The 15,911-nt window shown below is 45.2% G+C and overlaps 1 protein-coding gene across 7 annotated transcripts in view; it reads left to right on the top strand.

Annotated features, from left to right (window-relative positions):
* PTPRE (protein tyrosine phosphatase receptor type E) overlaps nt 1-15,911 on the top strand; it is an 82,687-nt gene that overhangs the window by 57,492 nt on the left and 9,284 nt on the right. For all 7 annotated transcript variants that reach the window (XM_052677028.1, XM_052677027.1, XM_052677029.1 and 4 more), the window contains 13 exons: nt 28-164; nt 4,087-4,177; nt 4,824-4,900; nt 5,025-5,061; nt 5,473-5,570; nt 6,140-6,259; nt 7,460-7,620; nt 9,796-9,931; nt 10,398-10,547; nt 12,626-12,719; nt 13,244-13,320; nt 14,462-14,596; nt 15,553-15,678. In XM_052677028.1, the coding sequence (XP_052532988.1) occupies nt 28-164; nt 4,087-4,177; nt 4,824-4,900; nt 5,025-5,061; nt 5,473-5,570; nt 6,140-6,259; nt 7,460-7,620; nt 9,796-9,931; nt 10,398-10,547; nt 12,626-12,719; nt 13,244-13,320; nt 14,462-14,596; nt 15,553-15,678 (1,439 nt within the window). The remainder of the gene's footprint in view (nt 1-27; nt 165-4,086; nt 4,178-4,823; nt 4,901-5,024; nt 5,062-5,472; nt 5,571-6,139; nt 6,260-7,459; nt 7,621-9,795; nt 9,932-10,397; nt 10,548-12,625; nt 12,720-13,243; nt 13,321-14,461; nt 14,597-15,552; nt 15,679-15,911) is intronic.

The raw sequence follows: 15,911 nt of genomic DNA, 5'->3' as shown, positions 1-15,911 counted from the left end.
AACATTGATTTTTCCTTGAACTGACAGAACAGCAAAGGGTGATGCTGCTCAGCAGGTCTCCTTCGGGCCCCAAGAAGTATTTCCCTATTCCAGTAGAAAATCTTGAAGAGGAAATAAGGATACGATCAGCAGATGAAGGGAAACTGTTCCGGGAAGAGTTTAATGTAAGTCCTCAGATTTGGAGTGAAGAGCAGCATATGAAAAATAAGGGGCAAATGGAAACCAATTTGTTATGTGTGTGATGCTGATGTCTCAGAGCCTTAGCACGTGTTACGTGAGCATCCTGGTACAGTTTGTCATCCTTAAACACTCTGTCATTTAAGCTGGGTCAGTTTTGAGGCAGAACTGCTGTTTGTGTTAGGTTGCTTGAGGCATTTGGGCAGTTCCAGCCCAGTGCTCACATCCCTTAATGCTCATGCACCTCTGTGTGCCTGCTCCTGCTGTCATGTGCAGTCTCTCTTTTTCTGGGAGTAGTCTGGAGCTGTGTGACACTGCGATGCCCAGTGTGTGATGTATGGACTCTTTGCCACTCGCTAGCACTTAAAGATCTTTAGTGTTTGCCTGACAGCTGGAGGGAAGTGAAATATCTTTAGCATTGACTTTTCTTGTTTGTGATGGAAAGGAGCATTTTTTTACAAGTGAGTGCTTCACCTCTGTGGGAAGTACTTAAGGTAGGAGGAGAGAGCGGCCTTAATGTCACCCTAATGAGGTTTGGGGGTTTTCTGGTGATTTGACCGGCTGCACTTCATCATCCCATCACTTCCCTTTTCGTAGGGCTTGGTGCCCTCGCGTTTCCATTGAGTGTCTCAGCTGTGAGGGTTTTTCTTTGAAGCACTTGGTCAGAAAGGGGATTTTGTTTCCTGCACTCAACCCAACTTCAGCTGCATGTGGTCGTGGTGATGAGTCTTATCCAGAGCCTGAGGTGAGCTGTTGCAGAGCTGGTGCCCGTGAACAGACATAGAACTGCACTCCCACAACTTCGGGGACCTTTTCCAAACTTTTGTTATTCCTCTTCACTTCCCATAGCAGCAGAAGCAAGTTGCACAGAGCAGGAGCTTAAATGTCAAATACAGAGTTCTCAAAGCCAATGCTTGCGTTGATTAGACAGTCTGTTATGTTACCTTCTTAATTGGTAGTGTATTTATAGCTGTGATTTATTTGACGATATATTTGAAAGATATAATTTCTTTTCCTTGTGAGAGGAAGAGGACTGCAGAGATATTTATCTAAGTCGACAAAATGAATGCAGAAACTCATTTGACAAGATGCACGCTTGTGAATTTTGACTCCCCTGATTAACATGTTCCCCAGTCAGGATTGAAGCAAGCAATCTGTTTTCATTTTAAAACCTCCTCTGCTCGGATTGCTTTCTGTACTGTGCTGTGAGCGGGTGAGCTTCAAGTCTGAAGGCTGTGCTCCTGTGCCCACAAGTAGCAGGCATCCATAGAGCAGGCCTGGAGGTGCCTGAGATGATGGCTTGTAGCATCTGCTTGGAGGGGTTTGCACTTGGTTTCCCCTTGTATTGCCTGTGGTTGTTCGTGTGGGTGAGAATTCTGCTCTGTTCTGGCAGCAGCGCCCAGCGGTGCCGACGCCTGCTGTGAGGTTTGGGGAGCACGAGTACCTGGTCTCCTTTGCAGATTTGAAGTAGATTTGGGCTGAAATCGGTGTTTTGGCCCTCCTGTGAGCTGGCACTGGCTGCACAGAGAAGCTGGGCCCAGGGGTTTCTGAGGAAAGGAAAACAAAGTGAGCGCCCTTCTGCAAAGACACGCAGTGATAGAATCACAGCATGGCTGGGTTGCAGAGGAGCACAGTGCTCATCCAGCTCCAACCCCCTGCTGTGTGCAGGTCACCAATCAGCAGCCCAGGCTGCCCAGAGCCACATCCAGCCTGGCCTTGAATGCCTGCAGGGATGGGGCATCCACAGCCTCCTTGGGCAACCTGTGCCAGTGCCTCACCACCCTCTGGCTGAAAAACTTCCTCCTCATATCCAACCTCAACCTCCCCTGTCTCAGTTTAAAACCATTCCCCCTTGTCCTGTCACTGTCCACTCTTATGAATAAGATGGATGGTTTTCTTGGAAGTGTGGTCCTGATTGTGGTGTCATGCTTTCTGTTTTACACTTGAATCCTAAATTACCCTACATTGCACATGTACACTAACCAAAGTAGCAAACTTCTTCATTTTTTGGTGCAAATGGAGCACTGCGGGATCATTCTTCTTCTTCACAGCAAAACAGAGCAACAAACAGTGCCCAAACCCAAATGTATTCCTTCCAGCATGGGCCCCTCAGGTGAGCCTTGTCTGCTTATTGTCCATAGGGCAAAATGAGTGCATTGTTTGTTGAAGTGTATGACGGCCTGGTCATTGCCTGTCTCCAGATTGATGAAAGGAAGATTTTGAACACAATTTGCTTGCAGAAATTTGACTTTGCTGCCACGTGTCCCTGTGGTTTGCATGGTGGAAAGCTGAGAAAAAGCACTGATGTTGGGATAGGTCGTAGCCCTCCATTGCTTCATTGGTGGGAGGGTAGGCAGATAAGGCTGTGCTGTGGCTGCTGACCCAGTGCCACCCTGATGCATCAGGTGCTCGTGGGGCGCAGGGGATGGAGTGCCCACCGTGCAGCTGTGGTGAATCACATCCTCTGCTCTGGGGTGTGAGCAGTGAGGTGAGGTTCTCCTTTGGTGCGTGGGGAAGGGGCAGGGAGGGTTTTTGTGAATGTAAATGGGTTTTAATAAGTTCAATTAGCAAAGAAGCTGGTTTCAATCAAATAAGGAATTAAGCAGCTTACCCAAAGTAGCTTTCATTTTTCAATTCCTAGCTCTTATTTTAACCTTATCTCTACTTACCTTCACAAGTTTAAGTGATGCTGGAAAAAAACCCCCACGAATGCAAGTTGCTGTTCTTTCTGTGACGGTGGTGAAGTCCTTCCTTCCCCTCCGCCCCTTTCCTCCCTTTTAACCTGTCAGCACCCATTTGTTTCTAAGGAGGAATACTGAGCAGTGCTTTCTGACAGGCAGGCAAGGGCAGTTTCTTTAGGGTACCTCATAAAACGCAGTCATTTCCCAATTTTCCTTTCTGCTTTGTGATTCAGGGCAGATGGAGCAGGGCTGGGGGAAGTGGAGGAGGAAGGTGATGGGTGGGAGAAGGCAGTTCTGACTCCCAGATAGCGGTTTTACTTTTACCTTAACACTGCTCTAGATGTTCAGTAGAAGAACCTTGAAGTTCCATTCAGTTTCCACCCTTGGCTGTGAGCGGGGTGTCTCAGTGCACATAGAATACAAGGCCACGTCTCCAAGTGAGCAGCGTTCCTTGCTTTTCCATGGCCCCTCCCAGAGCATCCCTTTCATTCTCTCATGACTTCTTGGCAGGTGCAGCTCAGCAGCTCTGCCCGTGGAGGTGCAGCAGTCGCACCTTGGGCTCCTCCTTGCTTTCATCCTCACCCTCTTTATTTCTTTTCTTCATTTGATTGCTCTGCAAGACATTTTTAAGCTGGACTAAATTTATCTGCAGTCTGAGATCTTAGTGGTTACCAGCAGAATTTTGACTTGTGCTCTTACAGCGAGCTTCAACAGAAAGGAACCACTGCTTTTTTTCTTCCCTGTCTGCCAGAGTTGGGTCCTCACCTATAGATTTTGGAAAGCTATTTGATATTTCACGTTCCCAGCACTGGGCTCTTAACAATCAAACTCTGTTCCTGTTATTAACCAACTGCTCTTGCTAAAAGTAGCTCTCGGAGCAGAGTGGTGCATGGGGGGCCGGGTTGCGGTGCTGTGAATCACGGTGGCAGATGGCATCTTAAAGCAGCAGCTCAGATTGCAACAGGCTTCTCAATAACTGCGATCGCTGGTAGAAAAAAAAAATCACTTATTTTTCAAAACTGCTGAACTCGTTTTCTGCTGTGAAATCTGCCAGGGCACGGTTTCCTGTTTTAGAGTAATGAAAGTTATTTTTGAAAGAAGTCAAATATGTTTGATTCTGTTGGCTGAGAGGCAGTGCGTACAAATGCAGATTTGTCCTGTGCCACGTGCAGTCAGCCCTTAGCTGATATAACACACTGACTGTCTGTTTTATTTTATTTTTTTTCAGTCTTTAACACCTGGATACGTGCAGGGAACATTTGAAATGGCAAATAAGGAAGAAAACAGGGAGAAAAACAGATACCCTAACATCCTCCCATGTAAGATGTTACCCTTCCTTCTTGGCCAGACCCTTAGCTGTCTGTCTGGCATTGAGCATGCTGGTGCTGGTCATAATTTCATTGGTTGCAGATGTTCTTCATGTCTCTGTAAAACCTGTTTGTTTTGCCATGGTGTGTCTCTAGCTGTTGATCATTTTACGTGATGCTGCTGTGTAATGCTAATCAGCTGTTGTTCTAGAAGGCCTTCAGCAGCTGGTGTTCTACCAAATGACAGTACATCAAACTGATATTTCAGGTTAGCATTGGGTCAGACAGCGCAGTGCAGTTTGGGCTTCAGCTGTTGCAGAGATGCGGTCCTGGTAACCCTCAAGTGTGAGAACAGTGCTTCTGTGGGGGAAGTTTCTTACTGAGAGCTGGGAGCAGTGCACGACTGGGCAGCCACAAACCTTAGGTAGCTGCTGTCCCTTGCAGCTTTTGCCATTCCAGGCTGTGGCAGCAGGAGGGGGAGGGCCACCAAAGCCCATCCGTGTTGTCAGTGGGTTTGGTGGGAGCTGATCTGAAGCGGCTGGTGTCCAGCCTGTGTTCTGGGAGGCAGCTGATGCTGGGCCCATCCTGATGTTTGCAAGGACAAAAGCCAGTGCAGATGGTTCGAATGCAAATGTTCTCATTATGCTTTTTCTTCTAGATGATCATTCCAGAGTGATTTTGACCCAAGTAGATGGAGTCTCGCCTTCAGACTACATTAATGCATCATATATAGACGTAAGTTCAGTTTTTCTCTGCTAGCCAAACTGCTAACTTTGCCTGTAAATTAATATTAAATAGGTCTTTTTATGCTTGCACATGCTGACATTTCATTTTTTAACTATGATATTTATTTCCTCAGGGTTATAAAGAAAAGAATAAATTTATAGCTGCACAAGGTAATCAATTTATTCTCAAGTCTCAATTTTGTGTCTAAAAGTACTTAATTTTAGAAGTGTTTGGGTTTAGAAGTGTTAGGGTTTGTTTTCAGGTGCAGATAGTGGCTAAATGTGAGGTGAGCTTTAAAGGTTAGAGAGTAAATGAAAGGAAGGTGAGCATGAGGGAGGCCACAGCCTTTTCACCCACAAATACTGCTCTCAGTTTGGAGACTCACTTCCAGCACTTGCACTTTGCTTCTCTTCTTTTATCTCATCCGGGGGAGCTGGGGGAGGAAAACTAATTGGGTAAAGAAAAACAAGTTGTTTTGTTGTCGTTTGTTTCTTTTTTTAATTATTATTGTTTTGCTTGGTAAGGAATGTGTTGTAGGTGCTCTGCCACGTCTCTTGAGCAGGTCTGTGTTCTGTGTGCAGGACCCAAGCAAGAAACAGTCAATGACTTCTGGAGGATGGTGTGGGAGCAGAAGTCTGCCGTTATTGTCATGTTAACAAACTTGAAAGAAAGGAAAGAGGTAAAGGGCTTTCAGCACAACTGAGGGTGCGTGGAGGTGGCTGCTCAGCATCTGCTTTCTTTTTTAGCCCTTCTTAGCACAAATGAGTGCCTGCTAATAAATGTAGCTTTAATTTCTAAAAATATGAATTTGTGAAAGAAACCTGATAACTCATGTTGTCTTGCACAGCCTGTAACCAGAGGCACATTCTTGCAGCCAGAACTGTTAAAACTCAGTGTTCCTGCTGACTCCTACATGAGGACACCCTCACATTTCTCTCCAAGAACACCTAAAGCCTAAAATTAAAGGGTCAGGACATCAGGTTCCCTTTCTATCACCAGAAAGCCCTTCTCCCATGCTGTTCAGTTTTGGGTAGCTTAAAAAAAAAAAGTTTCTAAGCTATATTCACACCCTTCTGTGCATAAATTTAATCATCAATAGCACTGGCAAAGTGTTAAAGCTGTCAAATGATCAACTCCACATACTCTTATGCATACTTACGTTCTGTTTTCAAGTAACTTCCTTGTTCTCTGTGTGACCAGCAATGAAGTCAGGCTCAGTGTTATAAAATGCACTGCTTGTTTCTGCAGGATAAATGTTATCAGTACTGGCCCGACCAAGGGTGCTGGACTTATGGGAACATCCGTGTGTCAGTGGAGGATTGCATTGTGCTGGTGGACTACACCATTCGCAAGTTCTGCGTCCAGTCGGTAAGGCGCGATCCTTGTGCTCCATCTGCGTTTGAATTTTTCAAGCAGTCCCATGTCTGCTTGAAAGAAGTGAGGAAATCAGTTCCGTGTGTTTGCAAGTCATTAAAAAGGGTGCAGTGCCAGGCCTGGCAGGGTGGTGGGCAATGGAGGGCAGCCGCCGTGTGTCTGCAGCCAACTGATGAACTGCAGGAGGCTCTGCTCGGTGCTGTTCTTGCCCAAGGAGGCTGTGGATGCCCCATCCCTGCAGGCATTCAAGGCCAGGCTGGATGTGGCTCTGGGCAGCCTGGGCTGCTGGTTGGTGATGCTGCACACAGCAGGGGGTTGGAGCTGGATGAGCATTGTGGTCCTTGGCAACCCAGGCCATGCTATGATTCTGTGTGGTCAGGTGCTGCAGAAAGTCACTCATTTGGATTGTCAGGGAGAGAGAACAGGAGCAAAGTGCTGACTCCTTGGGTCCCAGGAGAGAGGCAAACAGTGATGGTGGCTCCATACACATACACAGGGTGTTGCCTTGTATGGGTACAAGTTCCTGTAGATCTCGCTCTTGGAAGGAAAGGCTGTGCTGCTCCTGATGCCGTGATAATCTGATGCAGATGGAAGCCATCAGGTTAGACCGTAATGTTAATTTCAGCCAGTGCATCTAGTGAGAGGTGATAAGCTGTGCACAGCTGCATGGAAGTACTCCAATTTCACTTCTCATGTGTGGTATGAGTGCTAATACTCAGCGCAGGCCTTGTGAAGTACTGCAGAACACCCACCATTGTCCTCTACTGCGTTGATCCTAAGAGTTTGTCCCCATTTTCCTCCTTGTCCTAATAAAACAGTTTGCAAAAGCTGGCATTTGGCACCTTGTAACAATGCAGGTCCTGCACTTTTAGATCACAGTTTTTAAGCTTCCTGTCAGGTTGCTAAAAGGACAGTCGTGAAGGTTTTATGATAGAAAAAGGACTTAAGATTTGATCCGTTGTTACCATAAATTGTGAATCTCGTTCTTCACGTACCCTACTTTGGGGTTATTCCTTTTCTCTGCCAAGATGCATTTTAAGGATGTGTGGTAACGGATGTTTATATTGAATGTATGCTGTGAAGTCAGGATCCAGGTGTTGCAGGAATGCAAGTCATAAACAATCCTGAGAGTTCTTTTCTAAATCTCCGAGTGGAAAATGAAAGTCCAACTCAGAGCCCATGTATTCCCTGCAGCTCCACGATGGCTGTAAGGCGCTGAGGCTCGTGACGCAGCTCCACTTCACCAGCTGGCCTGATTTCGGGGTGCCTTTCACACCTATTGGGATGCTGAAATTCCTGAAGAAAGTCAAGGCGTTGAATCCTGCCCTTGCTGGGCCAATTGTGGTTCACTGCAGGTAGGTCGGCGTTCATTAGGCCACTGTGCTTGTCTGACCTGGAGTTAGGGGCACATAATGGAGGCTGAAGATGTGTTTTCTGATAACAGGCTGTTAATTTTATGTGCTTATGGGTATGTAATACTATGCTAAGCTTTCTTAGAGCTGGGGACGAGAACAATTCCAAAAGATCTGTCTTTGCTGCCACTTTAATATTCAAACAGAAGGTTTTGTTTTATCCGTGAGTGATCTTTGGTACAAATACGTCCTTTGTCAGCATACAGCCTCGTCATTACAAATCTGTGACCTTCGCCATTAACTGCTCCTCTGAGAATTCATCCTCCACTTTTCCCACAACAGAATTAGTTTGCTATGTGAATTGTCAAATGCCGAGAAATCTTGAAATAAAGGCTTGCATTTAGGAGATTTAAATGCTGCAATGTAAGAAATGTACCACATACCAGTGCAGAACACAATCCCACTCCTTCAGTTGCCGACACATGAACTTGTTGCATTAGACATTTCTGAAAAGCGTTTGAAATTGGATGTTAATGAAATCACAATGAAAAAGAGTTTACGAAGTGTCTTTTTAGGAACAATTATTGTATCGAGGTTGAAGTAAAAAAGAAAAGAGTAGTGGCCTTGTCTTTCTGGGTTTTGTTTTCAAGGCAATGGTTGTAGGTTGATGTATTTCTTTCTTTTCTGTTGCTTATGTTGGATATTCAGAGAACATTGGAGAGTCACTGTGTGCTGTCGAAAGCAGCCTGTTTGTCCTGCCCAGCCCAGCTTTTGGTTCTTCCCTATAGACCTTTCTGGGCTAGAATTTGTCTTCTCCCTCATGTGTCATACATTGGAGTCTTGAGGAAAACTCTTGGAAGGAATGAGATTTTTAGCAGTGTCACACAGCCTTTCCTTCGGGAAACCCTCTTGCAGTGATGTTCTCTGGAGACCAGTGCTGGGTTTAAGCATTATTTTGCACAAGCAGGAAATTCCGTGCTTAACTTAATCAACAGAAGTTGAGCCAAAATAGAGATAAGTGTAAAATATCTCATTAAAATCTCCAGAGATTTCAGTCAGCCAGTGCAGCACAGCACACTGATGCCATGACGTGTGGGCTGGGCGATAGTGCAGAGCTTCAGTGTGTGCCCGAGGTGACAAGTGAGGAAGGTGACACTTGATTTCCGTCACGGACAGGATGTGACACTATTGAATTGTTGGGAAAAGGAAGGGGAAACTCATCGGTAGTGAGTAACCGTGCTTTTTTTTTCTTTAGTAAGCTTTTACAAGGATACCATCCAGTCATCCTAAGCAACAACTGAGTGAGGGGGGGCCCAGAGGGGGATCGTGTGGGGAAAAGCAAGGGACTTTAAGGCAAACATGGGGGTCAGTAAAGTGAGCAGCCTTTGTGGGAATATGGTGGGCTTGTCGGCAGCACGGAGAGGTCACACGTGAATGAAAGGAAGCAAGAGGGAAGGGAGGCTTGGCGGTAGGAAATGGCCACAGACAGAGATTGTTGGTGGGGTGTTGTTTGTTTGCTTGTGCCCTGATACTATTTCAAACCTGATTTTTCCTTGCTGAGAGTTGAGCTGTATCTTTGGGCACGTGGGGATGGAGGGAGAAGCGTGCGTCGTGATTTGGGACCTTGCAGCAGTGGCTGTATGAAGTAAGCTAGCAGAAGGTCAAAGGAGGGCTATTAATGCCTAGCACAGGATGCCATGCCCTTTTCCTCTGAAAGGAAGAACTGAATGTCGCTGGAGTGATGTAATTTGTGGGAATCTTGCTCCCTCTCGTGGCTTTTGGAGGATGTCTGAACAGAAAACAAAATGGGAATAGCAGCGTTAGGAAGTGTAGAAGTCACAGCAAGTTACTAAGTGTCTAAGTAGTGTGGAATAGCAGCCATGCAGGTAAGTGCTAAAAAGAGAAATTATAGCAGGACAAGCACAAGTTCCAATGGTCTTCGAGTAATATAATTTTGGTCAGCTTCTGAGCTGTTAGAAGAGGTTTTTTTAATGCTAAAATGTAGTTTTGTCATTACTGTCACTACTAAAATAAAAACTGAAGCCCCGTGTTTTGCAGTGATGAGAATTTTCATTCCTTGAGAGCAGCACAAGTTCCACCTCTGTCATCGGTGCAGCGATTCCTGCAGACTCTGTTGTTCAACTGAGGGATTTTTTTGTCTTTTGTTTCCTTCCGAAGCGCCGGTGTGGGCCGGACGGGCACGTTTATCGTTATAGATGCCATGATAGACATGATGCATGCTGAGCAGAAAGTTGATGTTTTTGAGTTTGTTTCAAGAATACGCAATCAGCGCCCGCAGATGGTTCAGACTGACGTAAGTAGTCACCGGTTGGAATTACAGCTCTCCAAGTTTCAAGCTGTCATCAGCACAAATAATGTACGTGTGTGTGTGAGCGTGCCCTGTTCCACTGCATGCCTGGATAACTGGAACAGGAACCTTGATCTAGAGGGTGGCAGTGGGGTGGAACTGGGTGATCTTTAAGGTCCGTTTCTACCCAACCATTCTATGGAAGGTAGCACTGGGAAAGGAGATAGAGGCCTTGGCAGTAAAGACCAGGCCACGAAGCACGTTATCTTGGGGTATGTCCAGGCTTTCCCCTTTTGTGATTGAATGGAATTGTAAAGAACATGAATGATGTGACAGGAATTCAGTTTTAGCCTTAGGTGTGCGTTGGTGATCAGTTCGTTCATTACTGAATGAGACAGATGAAAGTGCCAGACATGAGATTGTTTTGCTCCGTTGCCTCAGGGGATGCTTATCTGCCTGCTGTTTGTTCCAGATGCAGTACTCCTTCATTTATCAAGCCTTACTTGAGTACTACCTCTACGGTGACACAGAGCTAGATGTGTCATCCTTGGAGAAACATCTACAAACATCACACAGTGCAGCACCAAACCTTGTCAAAATAGGGCTGGAAGAAGAATTTAAGGTAAGTAGGAAAGGCCTTTGCTCTGAGACTTTCGAGTGTTGAAATCCTCACAACAAAAAGGTACTTTAGAAGCAGAGCAAGTGCAATCTTAAAAGAGAAGGGCTGTCCAAACTGAGATGCCAGTTGTATTTTCAGCTTGTTGTGAATCGCTCCGATGGACTCAGTGATGGGGGCCCATTCAGACCTACATCATTTGATGGGTGTTTTCCCCTATGCATTTTATTTGCTTTAAAAAAAAACCAAAAAAACAAGGAATTATTCTTCTGATCTTGAACTGGATGCCAGATCAGATAAAGCTGGAGGATGAAGCTGGATTACATTGACCTAATTGGCGTGTCAGCAGAAATGTGAATTCAGTCACTGCTGCTGGCAGAGTGAATTATGGAGAACTCTCACATTTTGTGCTGAACACTCACATCTTCCGGGGGGGGAAAAGGAAAAAAGAAATGTTTTGTGGAGAAATCTCTAATGGAGAAACAAATGATACTGGATTTTTGTGATGGCTGTTTAAAACAGACTTTAATTATGCTGAGGAAATAGAACTTTTCTGTGCTACTTACTATGCTGAAATATGTACTCTAGATCTAAAAGATTCAGTCACTTCAATCATTCAATCCAAGTGAATTCAGTGTTCACTGCATTTCCCTTCTACTTTTAAAGTATTCATTTAATCAGAAATTGGGAACTGGGAGAAGAAAATGAAGTAAAAGTTGAAGCAGCAAGTTCAGAATTCAAAAGTATGATGCTGAGGGGAAACAAGCAAGCAAACACATAGGAATTCTGGAAAAACTAGAATACTCAGTGTTGTTTTTTGCTGTGCACTGTGCTAGAAAGGCTTTGCAGGAAGCTTACGAGCAGCGTTCAGTTGTGCTGTGTGTTCTGAAAGATGGTTCAGAGGCACTGAGCTCATCCACAGCGAGGAACAGAAGAGTGCTCTAACCAGTGTGGGACCCTCTGACGCACACTGTTAACCACAGTGTTACAGAGCAGCTGAAAAGTGATTTCTAAGGTGTGGGAATTTCTTTTTGATGGTTTGTTGGTGGTACTTGGATTTTTGCTGGAATTAGAAGTGCTTCTGAAAATGGCAAATATAGAAAACTGCCTGAAAAAGTGCTTGCAGTTTGCAAATTAAATTCAGATCAGTACAAATTGAAGTTGTATTAAATAGCTGCTGAAACACAGCCCTGTCACTGGTGGTTACCTGGCAAATCCCCCCAGCAGAAGCAGCTGGTTGCTGTCAGGTCAGCTGGCACAACCATGCATGTGTGTAAACTCTGCTATTACGGATTGGTGGGGCGAGGGCAGTGCTTGTCTTCTGTGTCCCTTGTGTGCTCTCATCACTGATGAAATAGAGGGCATTGGTCACTGCAGCAGCAGTGGCACGGATACGTGGAGCCCCATGAGGTTATTTGGTGCACAGCAGGCTCTGAGCCGTGCAGCCTCTCATGCCCTGCAGAGCGTCGCAGAGTTCTAATAATCTTAAGAAGGATCGTTGATAAATGAAAGATTGCTGGAGGAACAGGATGAATACGAGCCTGAGTTCAGTGTGCGTTTCAGTGATGGGGGAAGTGGAGGTTTAAAAAGGGAAGTGGTGTAGAACTGGAGCGTGTGACTGAGCAGCATGCAGGGTCGTGCTGGGTGTGCGGAGCTGCTGGTTGGACGTGATGATCTTAGTGGTCTGTTCTGTTGTTCTCATGATTACATTTGTACAGACAAGGCAGCAAAGCGGCTTTCACAGAATCACAGAATGGCTCGGGTTGGAAGGGACCTCAAGGATCACGAAGCTCCAACCCCCCGCCACAGGCAGGGCCACCAACCTCCACATTTCACAGCAGCCCAGGCTGCCCAGGGCCCCATCCAACCTGGCCTTGAACACCTCCAGGGATGGACGGGGCATCACAGCCTCTCTGGGCAGCTGTTCCAGCACCTCACCATTCATAATGGTCAGCTAACTATGACTGCACTATTGGTCTGTATCCAGTGAGCAATCCTCTGGGTACAGGTTATGAAGAATATAATGAAACAAAACCATTTCCGTTTCAATTAATCCTCGTCCTCGTTTGTGTGCTTCATTGCAGAAATTAACAAACGTTCGAATAATGAAAGAGAACATGAGAACTGGCAATCTTCCAGCAAATATGAAGAAAGCTAGAGTCATCCAGATTATCCCGTGTAAGATGATTGACTTTGTGTGTATAGAAAGTGGTGCTGTAAATGTGTGGTTATCCTAAGGTTGTTGTGAGTAAATGTAAGTTGTGCCTGCGTGCTGGTGGCAGTGCAGCTCGTATCAGAATACAGCTGGGCTGGGTAAGTCAGGGACAGAGTGATGTCCTTACAGTGTGTGCACAAAGTGTATGACAGGTAGTTTTAAGAACAGAATGAAATAATGGAGCTGTTCCACCTCCTGCACCAATGTACCTTCTGTACGATTCCTTGCCTCCTCCGAGGCACTGCTGCAATGTCTGCACATGAACATAAGTGTTACACCTTGCTTGCTGCATGAATGCAGAAATAATCCACAGAAAAAATACTGCCTTCCTCCACACGCTCGGTAGATCCTGAGTAAGATCTTTAGGGTCCCTTGTCTGGCTTTCAGGTAAGCAATTTGTAGTTCTTCCACACGTGTAATTGTGGAACGGTTAACGTGCAGTTAGCAATAAAAAAAGAGTGAATGTTTGCGTTTTTTTTCCTTCCAGATGATTTTAATAGAGTGATTCTGTCAATGAAAAGAGGGCAGGAGTACACAGACTACATCAATGCTTCCTTCATAGATGTAAGTATAAATATTTTCAATGCATTTAGGCTACAAGTCAAATATTTTACTGCTTCTTGCAAGTCTTCTTAAGGAGTTTCAGCCAAGTTGGCTTATGAAGAGCATTAGTTTTGTTTGGGCTTGGCTTATGAGAGTTCCCAAATGAATTTCTAATCTTATTCAGTGTTCTGAATTCCAGTTTAAATGTTGTATAATTTAAACGTTCCTGTTGTTGTTGCTAGATTTATAAACTAAGGTTTGTATTCAGTTCTGAGAAAAGCAGGCAGAGAACCAGACTCACTAAGCAGCAAACATCCAGCAGTTCTCTTGCCTGTATCCAGGTTAATAAAGAGTCTGACTGTTTGTGGTTTTTTAACTCAAATATGTACTTCCCCCTCTCCACTTCTATCATAAAGAACAGCTCTCATAGTGTTTGGGAGCCAGCATTTACTGAGGGGACTTGCATTAATTCCCAGCTTTGCTCCTGGCTTCCTGATGGAACCTGGGCAACACTTTCAATTCCTAAGTTTATTTAAATATGGCAATTAATTATATCCCAAAACAGTAAAAGCCCACCGGTGACTGAGGATTGTGAGTACTCTACAATGTGATCACATCAGTATGGAAATAGAACTGTAGCTCAAAAAACAAGTCTAATGTTCATTCCATAGTAAAGGTAATGACTGCAGTTGTCAATAATCTCCTGGTGAAAACCTCAGCTCTCACAGCAGAACTTCATTCCTTCAGCCACGGCTGTAAAAACTCATAAAGTAAGACTCAGGATCGTGAATCTTCATTTCTGAGAGGAGGCAAGGTGAACTAATGAGGACAGTGAGCATCAGGAACCGATGGTGCTCCTTAAAGCATAGCCTGTATCCAGCCCTTGATGTCAGTGGGGCTGCTTCTGTGTTACTGCTGTGACCTGTAGACAAAAGGAATGTGGATTTTCAGATCTCAGGTGCATTTCAGTGCTGGAGGGGTGAGCAAGAATCAGGTGGGCTCTGCATCCCCAGAGCACGTGAAAGATTTGGGCGATGCTCACGCTGTGCAAGAACACGTCTCGTGTGGGCAGCAGCTGAACAGAAGCTGGTGCTGCTCTCTCCAAACACCAACTTCTGTCTGTGCTGCCCTGACATACTCACAAGCCAGCCTTTCTCTGCAGGGCTATCGCCAGAAGGATTATTTCATTGCCACGCAAGGGCCGCTGCCACACACCGTGGAGGATTTCTGGCGGATGGTGTGGGAGTGGAAGTGCCACACCATTGTCATGCTCACAGAGGTGCAGGAGAGGGAGCAGGTATGTGTCCCACGGCTCCATTTTACAAATGCCATAAATATGAGTCTTCACACCAGATTAACACTTTGCCTACAAGTTCTAGCAATATAAGATTTGTTGCCTTTTCTGAAATTTCTATGATTCTGTAGATATTAGCAGGAAGTTTTTAAGCCAGACGGTGGTGAGGCACTGGCACAGGTTGCCCAAGGAGGCTGTGGATGCCCCATCCCTGCAGGCATTCAAGGCCAGGCTGGATGTGGCTCTGGGCAGCCTGGGCTGCTGGTTGCTGACCTGCACACAGCAGGGGGTTGGAACTGGATGAGCACTGTGATCCTTTTCAACCCAGGCCGTTCTGTGATTCTAAATGTGCTCTTGCTTCACTAGTAGGTGTAGGCCAGTGTGGCTGCTCCTGCTTGATTTGTCGGACAAAAACACCTAAGCTACAGAATTGTTTTTCAGAGGGCCAAGTTTGCTTTTAAAAGCACAGTTCTTAGGGATGCTTGATGTGGGTGTGAGAAGAGCCAGACAAGGCTTTCTTGAAAACTTCCCTCTCTGTTACATCTCTGTAAGCTTCTGAAGCTCTCCTCTGCATCTTTGTCATTCATTAATGAAGAGAACAGCATCTTCCTGCTCTGCAGTGTTCACCTTATACTTCAGTGCCATTAAATGGTTTCTGTTGTTGCGTTTTTCTGTTGAGTATTTTTAACAACCCTGCACTGATTGTAAGAGTTGCTTAGTTTTCTCCTGGTCTATTTATAAAGCAGCATTTATCAGATATGACTTCTGCTCCCGTTTCATCTTAATGCTTTGTGTTACAGAAACGTTTTGCAACTGTGTTCTTGGGCTCTAGGCTTTTCATTGCAAAGTGTCCAGAACACGTTATGCTTTGTCACATCCTGTATCACAGGTTGGTGGTGGTGTAGATAAGTGGAAAAAACGAATCAAGGAATGCTTACAATTCCCTCTCCATTTTGCAGGAGAAGTGCTTCCAGTACTGGCCATCAGAGGGCTCAGTAACTCACGGAGAGATAACTGTAGAAATAAAGAATGACAGCCTTTTAGATGCCATAAGCGTAAGGGACTTCATAGTTACATATAATCAGGTACTGTTTTTAATTATATGAGTTGTTTGTTTGTTTTAAGGCATTCGTAAATGTGATGATGTGACTTCAATGCTGGAATTTCTGACTAAAGATAACTGCTGTTAGTTGTCATCTGTCACATTAGCAGCCAAGAGGAAGCTTGTATGGAACGCTTGCATAAAGTGTCATGAAAATCTTGGTCAGTAAAGCACGCCTTTGATCAAAGCAAGGTGTTGGTTTTTTGGTAGTATTTT

Source organism: Tympanuchus pallidicinctus, unplaced genomic scaffold (assembly GCF_026119805.1).
Source record: "Tympanuchus pallidicinctus isolate F22 unplaced genomic scaffold, pur_lepc_1.0 scaffold16, whole genome shotgun sequence".
Classification (NCBI taxonomy): Eukaryota; Metazoa; Chordata; class Aves; order Galliformes; family Phasianidae; genus Tympanuchus; species Tympanuchus pallidicinctus.
The sequence above is the reverse complement of the archived record's forward strand: the minus strand, read 5'-3'. Positions and strand labels throughout refer to the sequence as shown.